Source organism: Apiospora marii (genome assembly GCF_038362585.1).
Source record: "Apiospora marii strain CBS 49790 chromosome Unknown utg000003l_segment0_segment0, whole genome shotgun sequence".
NCBI classification, from domain to species: domain Eukaryota; kingdom Fungi; phylum Ascomycota; class Sordariomycetes; order Amphisphaeriales; family Apiosporaceae; genus Apiospora; species Apiospora marii.
This window is the reverse complement of record NW_027117374.1, coordinates 191,919-207,436: the sequence shown is the minus strand read 5'-3', so window position 1 is coordinate 207,436 and position 15,518 is coordinate 191,919. Positions and strand designations below refer to the sequence as shown.

General features: G+C 59.4%; 5 protein-coding genes across 5 annotated transcripts; 2 read left to right on the top strand and 3 right to left on the bottom strand.

Moving 5' to 3' along the window:
- Window positions 1-319: 319 nt before the first annotated feature.
- PG985_003521 (uncharacterized protein) lies at window positions 320-1,100 on the bottom strand (the record flags this gene model as incomplete). The annotated part of the gene is made up of 2 exons (XM_066823290.1): window positions 320-951; window positions 1,004-1,100. The coding sequence occupies 2 exons, from the start codon at window positions 1,098-1,100 to the stop codon at window positions 320-322; spliced, it is 729 nt and encodes a 242-aa protein (XP_066686450.1).
- A 1,731-nt stretch (window positions 1,101-2,831) lies between these two features.
- Window positions 2,832-9,287, bottom strand: PG985_003520 (fatty acid synthase subunit beta; the record flags this gene model as incomplete). Its single annotated transcript, XM_066823289.1, has 6 exons — window positions 2,832-3,242; window positions 3,301-3,416; window positions 3,503-3,662; window positions 3,691-3,992; window positions 4,071-8,883; window positions 8,949-9,287. 6 exons carry the CDS (start codon window positions 9,285-9,287, stop codon window positions 2,832-2,834), a joined length of 6,141 nt encoding a protein of 2,046 aa, XP_066686449.1.
- Window positions 9,288-9,934: 647 nt separating this feature from the next.
- PG985_003519 (2-methylcitrate dehydratase) lies at window positions 9,935-11,487 on the top strand (the record flags this gene model as incomplete). Its single annotated transcript, XM_066823288.1, has 2 exons — window positions 9,935-10,289; window positions 10,349-11,487. 2 exons carry the CDS (start codon window positions 9,935-9,937, stop codon window positions 11,485-11,487), a joined length of 1,494 nt encoding a protein of 497 aa, XP_066686448.1.
- A 239-nt stretch (window positions 11,488-11,726) lies between these two features.
- PG985_003518 (uncharacterized protein) lies at window positions 11,727-13,323 on the bottom strand (the record flags this gene model as incomplete). Its single annotated transcript, XM_066823287.1, has 2 exons — window positions 11,727-12,974; window positions 13,039-13,323. 2 exons carry the CDS (start codon window positions 13,321-13,323, stop codon window positions 11,727-11,729), a joined length of 1,533 nt encoding a protein of 510 aa, XP_066686447.1.
- A 620-nt stretch (window positions 13,324-13,943) lies between these two features.
- On the top strand, window positions 13,944-15,255 carry PG985_003517 (taurine catabolism dioxygenase; the record flags this gene model as incomplete). Its single annotated transcript, XM_066823286.1, has 4 exons — window positions 13,944-14,181; window positions 14,239-14,586; window positions 14,648-15,022; window positions 15,095-15,255. 4 exons carry the CDS (start codon window positions 13,944-13,946, stop codon window positions 15,253-15,255), a joined length of 1,122 nt encoding a protein of 373 aa, XP_066686446.1.
- Window positions 15,256-15,518: the final 263 nt, after the last annotated feature.

Sequence of the window (15,518 nt, the reverse complement as noted above, 5' to 3'; positions counted from 1 at the left end):
ACTTGCTGTGAGCCTTTGAGTCACCGTGACGAAGAGCGCTTTCTCGCATTCCCCGGAGGCTGCCAGCAAGGTTTATTGATCCATAGTAGCCATACTGTCTTGGTCCGTGTCTGAGGGTGTCAGAGTCATTGGGTATAATGGCATTGCATATATTGAGTTCACAGTCTTGACGGTAACCTGCTCTCTGAGGCTTGAGTTTCTGCTAAATTTGGCTGGTGTCGAGCTAAGATTTACGACACTAAAGAGAAACCACTCCGCAAGTAACGTAATCCTCTAAAGAACTGCTCAATGCTTCACCCACCCCTGGTCCTCTCTTCAATCATGTCAATCCCTCCTGCTGAGGTCCAGTAGAAGGGGAGCCGGGCTTTGTGATGCTGATTTGAAGCTCGACCGTAGACTGTGACAAGAAGCTTTTCTCTACGAGATTCGCTGTCATCTCGAATTTTTCTCTCTTCAACGTGTGTTGTGACACCTTCGTACGTCTGAGTCGATCCCAACATAGAGAGTTACCGAACGGGCTTCCGACAGCCCCTGACTGGGCCATGTACTTCGCTTTCTCCCAAACCTCCTCTGGTGGCCATTGTTCACTGTCTGGTATCTTGAGTGCGAGCACGCCTGCTCTGACGTTATCTATGTCGTTGACTTTGCACCATGTCAATGTCCACATGACTACAAAGGGAGGCGCAAAAGGGCTTTCCACGAAGACGAAATTGTCATGACCGGAAAGAGGCATCAAGGTGACTATCGCGATGCCGGTCTCTGGGTCTGATCGGAAGTCCGGTATACAGTGGGTAACGCGATAGCTCAAGTCACTATTCAATGTAATCCGGACTTCTCGAGCTGGGTGGTCTGTCGCCCACCCCTGACTGCCAAAGAAGCCATGAACCAGGATGGTCTCCCTCTTGGCTTCCGCGAAGTTGATTTCGGCCTCAAAGATGTTTTTGGTTGAGACTATAAACTGTCAGATCAGCAGAAACAATCTCCATATGAGAAGGCCGAGTACTTTTTCCGTCAGCAGTCCCCCAGTGATTGCTTGTGAGTGCAGTTTTCCCAGCCTGCAGGACGTGGATAGGACGCCCTTCAGCCCTTTGAAACTCCATATCTTCGTCGTCCCCTACCCGGTCCAGGATTATAGCTGGCCGGGCTAGTACATCGCCGTTGATTGTACAATCCAGGATGCCAATGCTTCTTGTCAGTTTATCTGCCGTTTCTTTAGGGTTTGTTATAGTGTCCTTCCATGGGCATAGCAATATAGTTGCTTCCAAACCTCGGGGTGTAACAAGCAGGGTGCTTGTTGAGCCCCCGGGTCTCACGTTGTGATGGATGAAGCTAAAGGGATAAAACTCCGGGCCCGCAGGGTACGAAAAACGCCCATCATAAACATCACTGGGATCATTCCATGCCAGAATTGACTGATCGTTTGAGGTTTGCGCAATTTCCTTCAGCAGTCGAGAAAAGGCCCTTTCCCCTTCGCCGTAGATTAGGGGCATGTTCACGTTGAACAACCCCAGCAGGCAATAAGACAGATCTTCTTTCCTGGTCGTCTCCCTCTGGGATGCCCAGAACATCCTCGTAGCAACACTGAACCTGGACAAAAGGGCCGTAAGGCTATAGTATCCGTATTCATTCGGCGAACGATCGTGTTCACAGTCGCAAGGCGCTGAAATGGGTTTCGCGGGTGACGAAACTCGCACAAACTCAACAAAGGCACAGCGTCGGTGATGGCCATGCCTCAGAATGGATTGGTCAATGCCACTGATCTCCCCGATTTCCAATGCTAGCGAGTTTCTATGACCCACGAAACTCCACGACGCATTGTAGAACTCCACGTTTGGAGGCGCGATCAACTCTTGCAGCGTCCACCCCCGACTAAACCAACGAGAATAGCCAAGTCGGTGCGTTCCTGATTCATGGACATCGCTCAGGTATGCGTAACAAACGGCGGACTCTGCATACCACCTAAACATGGAGTTGATGGCTTCAGAGAGCTCCGCGCTGCTCGACTTGTCAATGCAACACGTGTCGATCCAAATCCAATCGTAACCGTTGCTATTGGCCAACCAAGCGCTTCCAAGGACCTTAGCAAGACCTTTCTTCGGCTGGGCCTCTGGTGACCTTTCGTGTGGCGAAGCCAACCCGTCAGGGCCGATATCTTGGAAGAGAACCTCTTCATCTCCCCAAGTATGCGATAAGATGGCATACTGGGGTTTGTTCTCACCAGGGAAAAACTTCAAAGTCAAGGTAGTTGTGTTGAGAAGACGCATGTCGCAATAATTAGCATCCGCTAAGCGTTCGACAGTAGCCTCTACGACAAGTGAGTATGACTGCTGATGTGGGAAAGCGGGGTATGCGGGGAAACAGGATACGAAGCATAGGAAGGAAGACCGTATATAGAGCAGTAGCCTTGAGGGCCTAGGAAGATGTCCTTGGTAACGAAAGAGGCTGTCAAAAAGTTGGTTGGCTTCAGCGAAGAGTTGAGGGTGTCTGGGAACACTGGGGAGTCAACCGCGGTGTCAAGTTTCCCCCGACCTATGTGGAGTCCCTCTCAAGGCAAGTGGTCTCTCCGGATTCTCATTGGCTGAAATGATATCTCTGCTGCCATAATGGCACACCTAGGAACCCGATTCTGAACTGACACGGCCTATGCGGAGTGTTTCGACTAACTGTTGCGCATTGAGTTTCTTTCAAACCCTCACCTGTCCAAGACTAATCTACACAGTTTTCTTCTTAATTGTGATAACTAAGTCTTCGGTTTATTATAAGCTATAATCGTTACTTGATATTTACCTAGCCACAGTTTCTCCCCCCTTATCACCCACACACCAGCCTATTCAAAACCGGGCTCTGCGTGACCTCGGCCGCCTCTTTAATGAAAGCCCCGCCGAGGGAGAACGGCCGGCCCACGACGTTGGGTATGTAGCGGCCGACGAGCCGGTCGGGCGCACGCCCTCGGGGCGGACGCGGGCGCGCAGGAAGTCGCGCATGGCGGGCACGCCGGGCTGCAGCCGGCTCGAGTGGAACGGCACGTCGATGCCGGCGAGCGGTATCGTGGCCCGTCCCCGTTGTAGTGTTATGCCGGGCGACAGGCCCCGCGCTCGTGTTATGTTCTCTGCGAGCGCCCGCCCCAGGGCCGTCTCGCCCGGACGCGCCGCATCGACAAACTCCTGGACCCACGCGGGCTTCACCTTGTCCTGCGCCGCCGTAGCGTCCAGGATCTCGCCGAGGCAGTGGAGGTTCCGCACCTGGTGGCCCGTCAGTCAGAGGTCAGTCGCGGGAAGTTGGGATACAGGAACAACTTACGTGGCCGGCACAGACGTATTGATCGCCCTCGACGTTGAAGTTGACGATTTCCAGAAGCTCCCCGCTCTCCTGGTGGATATAACGTACTATATGCCTCAGTGCCTTGTCGTCGAAGTCTGTTCCAAGCATCCAGGAACCAACGTTAGCAAGTGATGATGCCATATTTAGGGAGGGGCAGAGTAAGAACAGAGCGAGGCCCTACATTTTCCAACCCTGCTTGGGTTTGCCGCCACCATGGAGTAGCCCGTGTGCCCCTCGAGGTCGCGCGGGATAGCCAGCTGCATCGTCAGCCCCCGGTAGATGGCGATGCTGAGCATGTCCCGGAGGCTGACGAAGTCGGTCAGGGACGAGAGCGCGCCGTACTCGCCGAGGAGAGTGGCCGGCGAAGACGGCGCTCCCCTGGACGAGCCCGCGCTCGCGCAGGTGCGCAAAGGTCGCCCGCTCCACCAGGATGATGGCCGGCTGGGCAAAGAGCGTCGACTGCAGCAGGCCGCGGGGGTCGGCGAAGGTGTGCGAGGTCGAGTGGCGGCCGAGACCGGGGATGATGGGCATGAGGTGGCGGGTCCCGTCGCTCTCCACCACCTCCGTCTTCATGTCGAGGTAGTTGCCGAGGATCCGCTGGCCCCGGCGGCCGCGGAAGTGGATGGTGAGCTCCTTTGGGTTTTCCCGAATGACCCGGAGGATGGACCAGCCTGAGTAATTTACCCCAGTCGTTAGCAATTCATTCTCATTTCTCAGTCTAGTGAGAGAGAGAACTATTAGTAGCTTACCATATGTGTCGATGAAATAGCTGTCCATCTCGTCGTAAAGGGCCCTGGCGGCAGGACTCGTCTCATAGAGCGCCATACCCATGCCGGGCGACTGGCTGCCCTGGCCGGTGAACAGGTACGCCGTCGAGGGCTGGTCGATCTCGGCCTCGCCGCGCAGCACCGTCTCCCCGGAGTCCTCCAGCCGGGCAACGACCTCGAGCACCATGCGGCCGCCGTGCATGGCGACGTGCGACAACCCCACGACGAGCCGGTCGCCGGCCCGGACCATGCCGACAAAGGCGGCCTCGAAGCGCCGCAGGCGGTGCGGCTCGCCCGCGACCGCCAGGTCCTCGACCACCTGCCGGCAGACGGCCGCCGTGTACATGCCGTGCATGATGGGACCCTGCGGCAGCCCCGCCAGGTGGGCGAAGACGGGCGACAGGTGGATGGGGTTGCAGTCGCCCGACACCTCGGCGTAGAGCCGGGAGTTGGCGGGCGCCACCACGGCGACCTGCGACTCGGCCGCCCACCCGGGGCTCTGGAGCAAGACCTTGCCGCCTCGCCTCTTGCCCTTGCGCTCCAGGAAGTCGGTGACCGGGTTCCCCTGGCTGGCGGGCGCGTCGAAGCGGACGGAGCCCACCGTGCGCCGGCTGCCGTTCCAGAGCAGGTGGTCGATGGTGCCCCGGACCTCGAGGCTCGGAGCGGTGTCGGTCTGACCGCTGCTGGCCCACTTGCTGCGGGTCTGCACCTCAAAGACCAAGGTCTCGCCGACCAGAGGCATCGATGGGTCGTCGAGCTGGACCCAAGGGCAGTCGCGCAGGACGGCCTCGTCGATCTTGGAGCCGATCTCGAGCTCCATGGTGGGCTCCTGCCTATGACGGAACGTGTTCCGGTCGTCGGCGAACTTGCCCTTGATGAAGAACTCGGATGTGACCGTGGCGATGTGGCGGCCCTGGCGCCGCAGTTTGGCCTCGACGGTGATGGCCTTGCCGGAAGTCTGGACGGTGATGGCCCGGACCGAGGACTCGGTGGTCACGGACTCGTCCAGGCTCAGAGCCGAAGCGCCCGAGACGTACTCGATGCTGATAGACTGATGGACCAGGCGCAGCAGGTCGCCCCCAAGCTCGCCTACCAGCAGTGGACGCATCAACACGTCCCACGCTGCGATGACCGCAGCCTCAAGGGGTAGGACTTCTGCTTGGACAGTACCGGGGCTGCCGGGGAGGGCATGAGAAACGGCCGAACAAAGAGCGCGCTGCAGGTCCCGGGTAAGCTTGAACTCGTCAGCAGCTACAAATTGATCTGTCACTCTGCCAATCCTTGCGCCCTTCTGGCCAAGCCACAAGTGCGCATAGAAATCCTGGACGCGCTTGTCCCGACCAGGTGTCGAGTCGATAAGCTCCATGACGTGCTCATCGAACTCCCACTCCAGGGCCAGGGTAGCGGGTCCCGCCGGCACGGCGTCGTTGTGCGTGAACGTCACATGCAGCCGTCGTCCCGATGACGGTGACGAGCTCTGGTCCGCCTGGACGCGAAGCACCGTCTGCTCTGTAGCATTATCCCGGAGGGCGGCCTGGTCCAGTCCCGGACCAAAGACCAGGGAATAGCCGTGGCGGGCGGCGAGTATGTGACGGAACGGGTTCTCTCGGCGGCGCCCCGCGGCGACCTCGAACACAGTCTCCTGCTGAGCGAGGGCAACTATCACTGCGCAGGCGTGGGACTTCAGGCATCCCATCCACGCCTCCGGACTGGGGAGGTCTTGACCGGGTACGGGGCGGAACGCAGTGCAACCTTCCATGTCATCCACGATCACACCTTCTGGTATGGTATGCGCGGGGCGGACCAGGGTCTCCTCGGGCGTTGGTGTGTCGGCGCTTCTGGCCATTTCGGAACCGCGCATCATCAAAACGGCAAGATCGCCATGGATCTCATCCAGGATTTCTTTGGACGACTGATCATCCCGGGTCGAATAGCGCACCGACACCGGGCTCTGCAGGATGCACACCCGCTCCGGGTCCTGGTCGATGACGGCCTCCAAGTCTTCCGACTGCCAGAGGGAATCCTTCTTGAACCAGTGCTCGAAGTCGTCGTCCAGGGTCACGACGAAGTTGACCGGCTTTCGACCCCGTTTCTTGCAAGATTGCACGAAGAGGCGGATGTCCTCGGGATGCAGGAGCTGCTCTGTGACGCCGGGGCAGACTCTGGCCACGCCGGCGACCAACCCCTCAGGATAGACCAACAACGTGGACAGCTCCAAAGCTTCGGAGCAGCCGAGCCTTTCGAGGGCGCGAGTGGCAAACTCGTCCACGAGGTCGCGGTAGGACGGATCAATCCATCGCTTCTGGTGGCGCACGTACATGAGCTTGACCAGCCGCGCCAGCACCTCGGCGTAGGTCATGTCTTCGAGGTCGACGGGCCGGCCCTCGGCGCTCTCGCCAAACCAAGGCTTGGCGAAGTCGGCGTTGAGCCGGCGGATGATCTCGTGCTTGCGCTTCAGCAGCACCGGCTTGCGCTCCGCCTTGGGCAGGCTGAAGACGGTGTCGTCCATGTCCTTCCAAAGCCGCACGCCGCGCGTGGCGACTTTGTGGATGGGCTGTCCCATCTCCGAGGTGACGGTCAGGACGCCCCCTGCCGCGTCGGCGCTGTTCCGGTAGGACTCTTCCCATTGGGCATCGTCGACGCCCGGAGCCCCGAGCAGAAGCCCCTTGACCGCGGGCGAGGTATGCGCGTCGGTAGCTACCATCATCCGGCTGCCGAGCAAGATACCGTCGCACGGCATGGCCGGCCGGCCGAACGGCACCGACCAGGCCCCGGTCAGGTAGGGCAACATGCCGGCGCCGTCGCCGAAGCCGCTGCCCACGACGAGATAGAGGTTGGGGCAGCGCCGAATCTCGCCGTAAGTCTCGAGCAGCGGCTGGTGGAAGTCCTCGCACGAGTGATGGCCGCCGCCGCGGCCGCCCGTCCACTGGAGGACGACGGGGAACCCGGGGTGCGCCCGGGCGATCTTGGCCACGTCGCGGATGGCCGGCGCGGACCCGGGCTTGAAGGAGATGTGCTCGAGCCCCAGCGTCTGGATGTACTGCGCCGCCACCTCGGGGGACGGGACGCCCGCGCCGATGGTGAGGCCCCGGATGGGCACGCCGCGGCCGATGAGCTGGCGGATCAGGGGGATCTGGTACCCGATCGCCTTGGGGTCGACGTAGATCAGGTTGCACGTGATGCTCCGGCCCGCCGGGATGCTGGCGGCGAGCTTCTCGAGGGCCGCCGTCATGGCCGCCGGGCTGTGGTAGCCCCCGCCCGCGAGCTCGATATGGTACCCGGCCTGGGTGACGGACGCGACAAAGTCCCACGGCACCGTGGTCGGGGTCATGCCCGCTACGATGATGGGAGGTGCTTTGAGGACCTGGCTCAGCCGAGTCGTGACGTTGTAGCGGCTGCCGTCGGCGGACCGGGTGAGACGGGGTCTATACTGCTCCTCCCATGACTGCGCACCGACACTCATGGCGGTAGCAGCCGGCGCAAATATCTCTACCTTGTCTCCTATGGTGTTGAGGTCGGCGGCGTCGAACCTCGTCCCGTCTATGACGCGTACTCCACGACCATCTAGGTTCTGGTGGACCATGCCAGCAAATCGCCCAACCCCCAGAGTTATGACATGTGTGAACGGGACCCCACTGTTATAGACTTGGAGTGTATTTGGCCAGTCCACCACTCTGGTCGTCACGGCATCAATCAGCAGTTGTACTACATCTGCCTCGGCCTCGTACGACACACGCAAGTCCTGCCCATTCCCGGTATCGAAAACGGGAATCTGCAGACTCTTGATCTTGGCCGCCACTGGCCAAGATCTCGACATCCTGGCAGCTATGCGACCCGCTGCCTCCTGGAGGTAGGGTGTGTGGAAGGGCGCATTGACAGGCAAGAAGGCCAAATCAATGACGGGCTTCCTGCTGCTATAAGGGATGCGGCTCTGATCCAGGCCGTCTCTGGCACGGACCTCGCGCAGTCTCAAAACCAGGCCCCGGAGGCTCCGTGGCGGCCCCGCAACCACGTGATCGGTCGGGCTATTGATCAGCGACAGATAGAGGCGCTCGTCGACCGGAAGGTGCCGGTTCCCAGCCGCGATGACGGCATCCAAAGCCTCCTTTCCCAGCCCGCGCACCAACAGCATGTGCGAAGGCGCGCCCTCTCCGCCCTCCAGGCTGTCCCGGACGATGGCCGGCGTGACGAGGGACGGCGGGGCCGCCATCTGGCTCTCGAACCCGATCCAGAACAGCAGCTGGACCGCCCACTTGGCCTCGACGAAGAAGGACTCCCAGTCGTGCGCCTTGGCGGCGACGGCCGCGAGCACGATGCCCTGGGAATGGCCGGTGGCGCCCGCGAGACTCTGGCCCAGGTCCCCCGGGGTCTTGCCCAGCATCTGGCACAGGACGCAGTAGTGGAGCAGCCCGCTGATACCGATCATGGGGAAGCTGACGGCCGCGCTGGCGAGGAAGCTCCGGCTGGGCCGACTCGCGGGATCCTCCAGCCAGGCCGGCAGGTCGATTTCGCGGCCCAGATACAAGGCCCTCGTATCCTGGTGGCGGCACAGCGCGCCGAGGACGTCGCCGAGCGACGTCACTAGAGGCTCGAGGAACGGGCGGTAAAGCGAGTACAGAGCTGCCAGGTCTTCGACGCAGTCGGGGTTGGCCGAGCTCTGGCCCCCAAAGGCTACCAGTATCCGGTTTTTCTTTTCCCTGGCCCCCACCAGCAGGGCGCTGGGGGCCAGTGGCAGGGACAGGACAGCATCGATGTGAGGTGCATGTATGTGCGTATAATCAATCTCCGTGTGGCACTGCTTTCATCCAGCTCGTGCAGAACGCAGTGCACCTCCCTGTCCTGCATCAGGTCCGATCGTACGGCATAGAAGAGGCGTGCCAGCGTGTCGGGCGGGCATTGGTTGGCCAGAAGATGGTTGAGAAACCTGAAGGCCAGGCCTACGTCTGATGAAGGCGGTTTTCCATCACTGCCATCTCCCGTCTGCTCCAGAGACGCGAGAAATGTGTTTAGATAGCTGCTGAGCTGTGAGACATCCGAAGGGGCCAGTTGGAATCCGACATGAACTGAGTGGTGGCTGAAGCGGAACACCGTCAGGTTGTTCCCGTGCATCACCGGGGTGAATAGGCCGGGCGTGTCGAATATTTTGGTGCCCTGATGCACTTCGGCAAAGGACGAAGTGGCTTCGTCTGAACAAGCCATAATGATAAAGGTACTGACTAGCTTGGTACTGAAGCGTATAGTTACTGCATCACAAGTTTTTCCCAAGACGAGTCAGACGGCTGTACAACTTAATTACAGCTGAGACCGGGGCAGTTTCCAGCTAGGCTAACCGGGGACTTCTATTGAGATATGACTGCCAATTCTGATCTACCAACCCCACTAATAATAACTACATGATGGCGAAACGAAGATATGACATTGGCGCTTGCCGAGGACGGGACGACCGCGCGCGGCAGAAGTCCGGTCCTCGACAAGCGCCAATGTCAATGCGTCTCCGGGGCTATTCAACGGCACCGGCGAGTAAGCCGTTTCATTTTTGATAGGTCTGCATCAAATTGGGGAAGGTCCGAGGCGGCGTCCAGCCAGGGCCGTACTGGCGCCTCAGAAAGCGATTTAGTCCGGGTGCCGAGGGCCGAGCGCCGCCTCACTCGGCTCTTACGGTGCCGATGACCGGGCCCGGATTACCTGTCCCACTAGGTGACTATCAGCGGTTTAATCGATTGGCCAAGTCGAATAGCCCCTGAAGATCTAGACAATGGCGACCAAGATTTAGTTAGGCCAGATAGGTTCCCCTGACAACTTTCTCTTGCGACCAGGCAAGCACTCTCGAGCCAACTACAGGAGAAATGCTAGTTCCACAACCCGACGATAACTCCGAGAGACCGTACGATGAGATCGTCCAAGTCATTGTAGATTATGTCTACGATTACGAGGTGGAATCAGATGCAGCCTTTGCGCGGAGTAAAATCGCGCTGATAGACTCTCTTGGCGTCGCCATCGAGAGCCTAGTCAAGAGCAAAGAATGCGCCGCCCTCGTCCAGCCGCTTCTGCCCGGCGCTGCCTCTGTATCCGGGGGATTTCGACTGCCAGGCACAGCCTATTCGCTGGATCTGGCCCAAGGCGCCTTCAGCATGGGCGCCATGATCCGCTATCTGGATCACAACGACGCATTTGCCGGCGCAGAATGGGGCCATCCTTCTGGTAGGTCACGCGACATGATCTCGTTGCAAACCAGATTGGCTAACTTTGGCGCGCGACAGACAATCTCGGAGCTATCCTGGCCACGGCGGATGTTTTGACAAGACAAGCGCTGGCCGCGGGAGACAAAGGTGGCATCATCACCATGAAGCAGGTGCTGATCGGCCTCATCAAGGCCTACGAGATCCAAGGCGTCTTCCAAATCGAGAACGCCTTCAACCGCCAGGGCCTCGACCACACCATCCTGGTCAAGGTCGGCTCCACCGCCGTCGTCGCGTGGCTGCTGGGCCTGGACCGCGGGCAGGCGCGCGCGGCCGTCTCGCACGCCTGGGTCGACGGGCACCCGCTCCGCACCTTCCGCCAGGCGCCCAACGCGGGCCCGCGCAAGGGCTGGGCCGCGGGCGACGCCTGCATGCGCGCCGTGCACCTCGCGGCGCTGGCGCGGGCGGGCCAGCCGGGCCTGCGCACGCCGCTGACGGCCGCGCGCTGGGGGTTTTATCCGGTGCTCAACGGGGGGCGGCCCCTGACGCTGCCGCGGCCGTTCAGGACCTGGGTCGTCGAGAACGTCATCTTCAAGGTGCTGACGGCCGAGGGCCACGGGCTCACCTGCGTCGAGGCCACCATGGCCGCGAGCCGGGAGCTGCGCGCGCGGGGGCTGGGCGGGGGCGGCGGCGACGACCTGGTCCGCCATATCCGGAGCATCCGCGTCCGGGTCCAGGAGGCGGCCATGATCATCATCAACAAGCGGGGCCCACTCAACAACCCGGCCGACCGGGACCACTGCCTGCGGTACATGGCCGCCGTGGTCCTGCTCAAGGACGGCGTCGCCATCGAGACCGAGGACTACCAGGACGACAGCCCCTGGGCGACCGACTCCCGGGTCGAGCAGCTGCGGTCCATCATCAGCATGGAGGAAGACGTCCAGCTGACCAAGGACTACCATAACCCCGACATTCGCAGTGCGGGCTGCGCCATGGAGATCTTCCTAAAGGACGGCACCGTCATCAGCACGAGGCAGGACTTTCCCCTCGGCCACCCTGCGCGCGGTGAGGAGACTATCTCTCGTGTGCGTGAGAAGGCGGTTCGCAATCTAGGTTTGCTTTTCTCCGAAGACAAAGTCAACCACATCTTGGCGACTCTGGACAGGCCAGACTTTGACACGTTGCCTGCAAGTGATTATATAGACTTATTTAGAAAATGAGGAGCACTTGCGCTAGATAAGTAGAGATAGGAGATAACATATACAAAAGAAATCCACGCTATTAACATTATGCGGTTATTTTTTGTTGAAAAAACGGCTTAACTATATATGGTCTGGTGTTAAAATTGACGTGGATGAATAAAAGGAGAGGAAAAAAAGCAATAGGTAAAAATTAATATATAAAACTTCTGGAGCTCCGAGTTTCCCAATTAGTTCTATGGACAGTATGGAACAGTATACTAAAGCACTCTTCTAGTGGGTGGCGCGAGCAGTTCAAACAACTCTGACATGTCCTCGATATTCTCCAGGTCAAGAACCAGCTGCTCGATCCTTTCCAAACGCTGAGTATCGATTGCAGAAGCGGCCAGCTTTCGATACTTGGCCTGAATCTCTTCATCCGTGATCGGGGGACTATACCCCCGAGGCTGGTCCAGCACCGTCTCCAACTTGACTCCGTCGTCAAACTCGACAGTAATACGTGCACCGCAGGCGAAATGGGGCTGATCAAAGTGAGCATCATGGTAACAGCTCGTCTTGTGGACTAGCTCCCACACCTCGTCCCGATTCAGGTTCTTGTCGGCAAACTGCTCCAGCAGCACCTGGCCGTCGACCAGCTGCACCGCCCCAATGTAAGCCGCGTTCATCTGCGCACCCGTCGTCGCCAAGGGCCGCTCATGGGGCTCCCAGCCGTCGTGCGCAAAGATGGGGCCCGATAGACCCACCGTGATCTTGGCGATGTGTTTAAGTTGGTCCGCCGCGAACCGCTCGGGGTGGTGGTCCTGCAGCTGGGCGAGGGCCTCGATCTGGCCGTGGCAGCCGCCGACGCAGGCGTGCAGCTTGACGCGGATGTTCCAGATCTCCCAGTCGCTCCCGAGCCCGGCGACGACGCGGCGGACGTCGTAGGGGGGCGCGCCGGCGCCGCCCTGGCTGCCCTGGCTGAACATGGCGAGGAAGCCGCCGTAGCGGCGCTCGAGCACCTTGCGGATGCCGACGTAGCCGTCGCGGGCGAGCAGGGCGCCGAAGAGCCCGTTGCGCGCCGCGAAGGCGTGCTGCACCCGCTTCACCATGCCCTCGTACGTCGCCGACATGAGCCCGCCCGCCTGCGTGCACGCGATGCCCACGGCCGACTCGGCCCGGTCCGCCGGCAGGCCCAGCAGCCGCGCGCTGGCCACGGCGGCGGCGGGGCAGCCGAAGATGGCGCCCGAGTGCCACCCGCGCACCAGCAGCTCGCCGCCGCCGAGCGCCGCGCCCGCCCGCGGGCCCGTCTCGAACCCGACCACGGCCGACAGCAGGAAGTCCAGCCCCGACACCGGCCGCCGTTCGTCTAGCCGCCGCCCGTTGCCGGTGCTGAGGAACTGCGCGGCCGCGAGCAGGGCCGGGACCACCACCGCCGCCGAGTGCAGCGGGGCGGCGCTGTGGTAGTCGTCCAGTTCGGCGGCCTGGATAAAGGCGCCGTTCAGAATGGCGGCCGCGAGAGGGCTGAGAGCCTGAAAGAGCGGACCAACTTTAGTCGTGTTTCCATGTTTTCATGATGACGGTGATCCAGCTCACCTCGTTGTAACCGATGACGGTGCAGTATCCAGGAGGCTCGTAGTCCAAGACGGCATCGGCACATTGCTCCGACCAGGGTACGTGGCCGCCTACGAGGGCGCAAGCTATGCCATCCAGGATAAGATGCTTGACCCGCTCCAAGATGGGTTTGGGCACGTCGGAGACTTTCAACCCCATCGCCCATTCGCAGAGCGCACTAGTAGTGCCAGCATTCTCGTCCAGGGCCGGATCCGCATCCGCCTTGGAGTGCATGTCACTCAGATCAGCGTACTTGGCAATCCCCATGGTGAAGTCGGGCTGGAGAGAAGAGGGATGTTGTTGTTGTGGACGAAGGGACCGACTGGAGAAAAACGAGTGTTCGACTTCTTCGCCTTTGCTATTAAGCAATCAGGTACAACAACAAAAGTGCATCTCGAGCCGCAAAGGGCCCGCGCCATCCAAAGAAGCCATGAACTTCTTGTCGCCGTCCCGGCCGAATCTCTGGAAAATGAAACTGGCCCCACCCGCAAGTACCCTCGTAAGATACCTTTCGGGCTTCATCGGCTGGGCCGGGCTCGGGGTGCCGAGCCCCGAATTTACTGTTTCCGGTGTCGGCTGGGGTAATACAGCCAATGGTTGGAGCAATTACAGCCAGGGTCTCGGGGGTCTGGAAATTGGAGTTTTTCTTTCTCTTGGTTTAACGAGAATCCGTCCAAGTAGTCGAATATCGGCTCAATCGCTATTCTCCATGGACCAATGCCAAGGAACCAACATCCATGCTCAACCAATCCGTAGAACGTTCAATAAGCAAAACGGCAATTTATTTATAGTTGGCACACCTACCAGTGATTCGGTCATAACATGCCCAAGACAGCCCACAAAACCCTTGCTTCATCGTCGTGCCATCATAAAACTTTCAACCCAATATGACCGTCAACGGTACCACCAACGGAGTCTCGAACGGGCACAGCGCCGTGAAAGAACATGATGAATATGCCGTGAGGACTGGCCATCGTGAGCCCCTGAAGCCAACTGGCAAGTTGGACGGATTCAAGTCGGTCGATATCACTCCCGTTCTCGGGACTGAGTTCCCGACTGTGAAGCTGCTTGACTGGCTGGAATCTCCCGAATCGGACGAGCTGTTTCGAGAGTTGGCCATCACTGGTTAGTACCGCCCTAACTCAGCCTAAAGATCTCCATTCTTATTACCATCTTGAGCAGTATCGCGCCGTGGAGTTGTGGTGTTCCGTGCCCAAGACGGTATCACCCCGGAGCATCAGAAGACCATCGCCCGGAAGCTCGGTCGCCTGTCCGGTGGGCCCGAAGACCATGATCTCCACCACCATCCCATCAACAACTCCAGCCAGAACCCCGGTGTTGATGACCTCATCTCCATGGTGGGCTCCAGGCAGGTCAAGAACTACGCGGGCATCACCCCTGCATTGACCAGCAACGCCAACGGGAAGCGCCAGTCCTCGCGCAAGGAGTGGCACACCGATATCCAGTGGGAACACGCCCCCTGCGACTACTCGGTCCTTCGCATGGAGATCAGCCCTCCCACTGGTGGCGGTAAGCTGATTTCTAGTATATCCCATCAAAGCTGGACCTATCTGCTGACCACAATGAGCAGATACCATGTTCTGCTCGGGCTACGAGATCTATGACCGCATCTCCACTCCTTACCAGAAATTTTTTGAGACGCTTTCCATCACCTGTTCCCAGGCCTCGTACCAGCTCGTGGCCGAGAAGCTGGGGTTCAAGATGTTTGAAGGCCCCCGCGGCTCTCCCCTCAACGTCGGCTCGGAACTGCGGGCCGTTCATCCCCTGGTCCGTACGAACCCCGTCACGGGCTGGAAGTCGCTGTTCGGCATCGGCATCCAGATCAACAAGATCAACGGGCTGTCGCCCGAAGAGAACGAAAACCTGCGCAATGTCTTTTACAACCTGATCACCGAGAACCATGACCTCCAACTCCGGTGTCGGTGGGAGAACCCGAACGACATTGGTAAGTCCTCAATCATTTGACCCCCTCACTCGCACTACTGGCATTTCTAACAATATTGGCCTCGGTCTGTAGCAATCTGGGACAACCGCAGCGTTTTCCACGCCGCTACTGTCGACTACACCGGGGAGCGAGTCGGCTACGGAGCTCGGAGCATTGGAGAGCGGCCCTACTTCGACCCCAGCAGCACCTCGCGTCGTGAAGGGCTGGCTTTGGAAGCGCAGGAAGAAGCGTAGGGCCAACGGGCTAAGTCATTCATCGAGGTACATGCATATTCATGAGCCCAGATAGCGTGTCCCTATATTCTATCTTCTTTACGAGGTTCTGCCTAGTTATCAATACAGTATGCATGAATAAGAAATGTCTGCCTTGATACTAGCTGCTTCGTGGTGAAACCTCAAAATAACTGAAAAGAAACGTCTGGGATTTCATCACCAGAGTTGTGAGTCTTTTGTTTCTGCCGGGAAACCTTGGTATGAATCGAAAAAAAAAAAAAAAG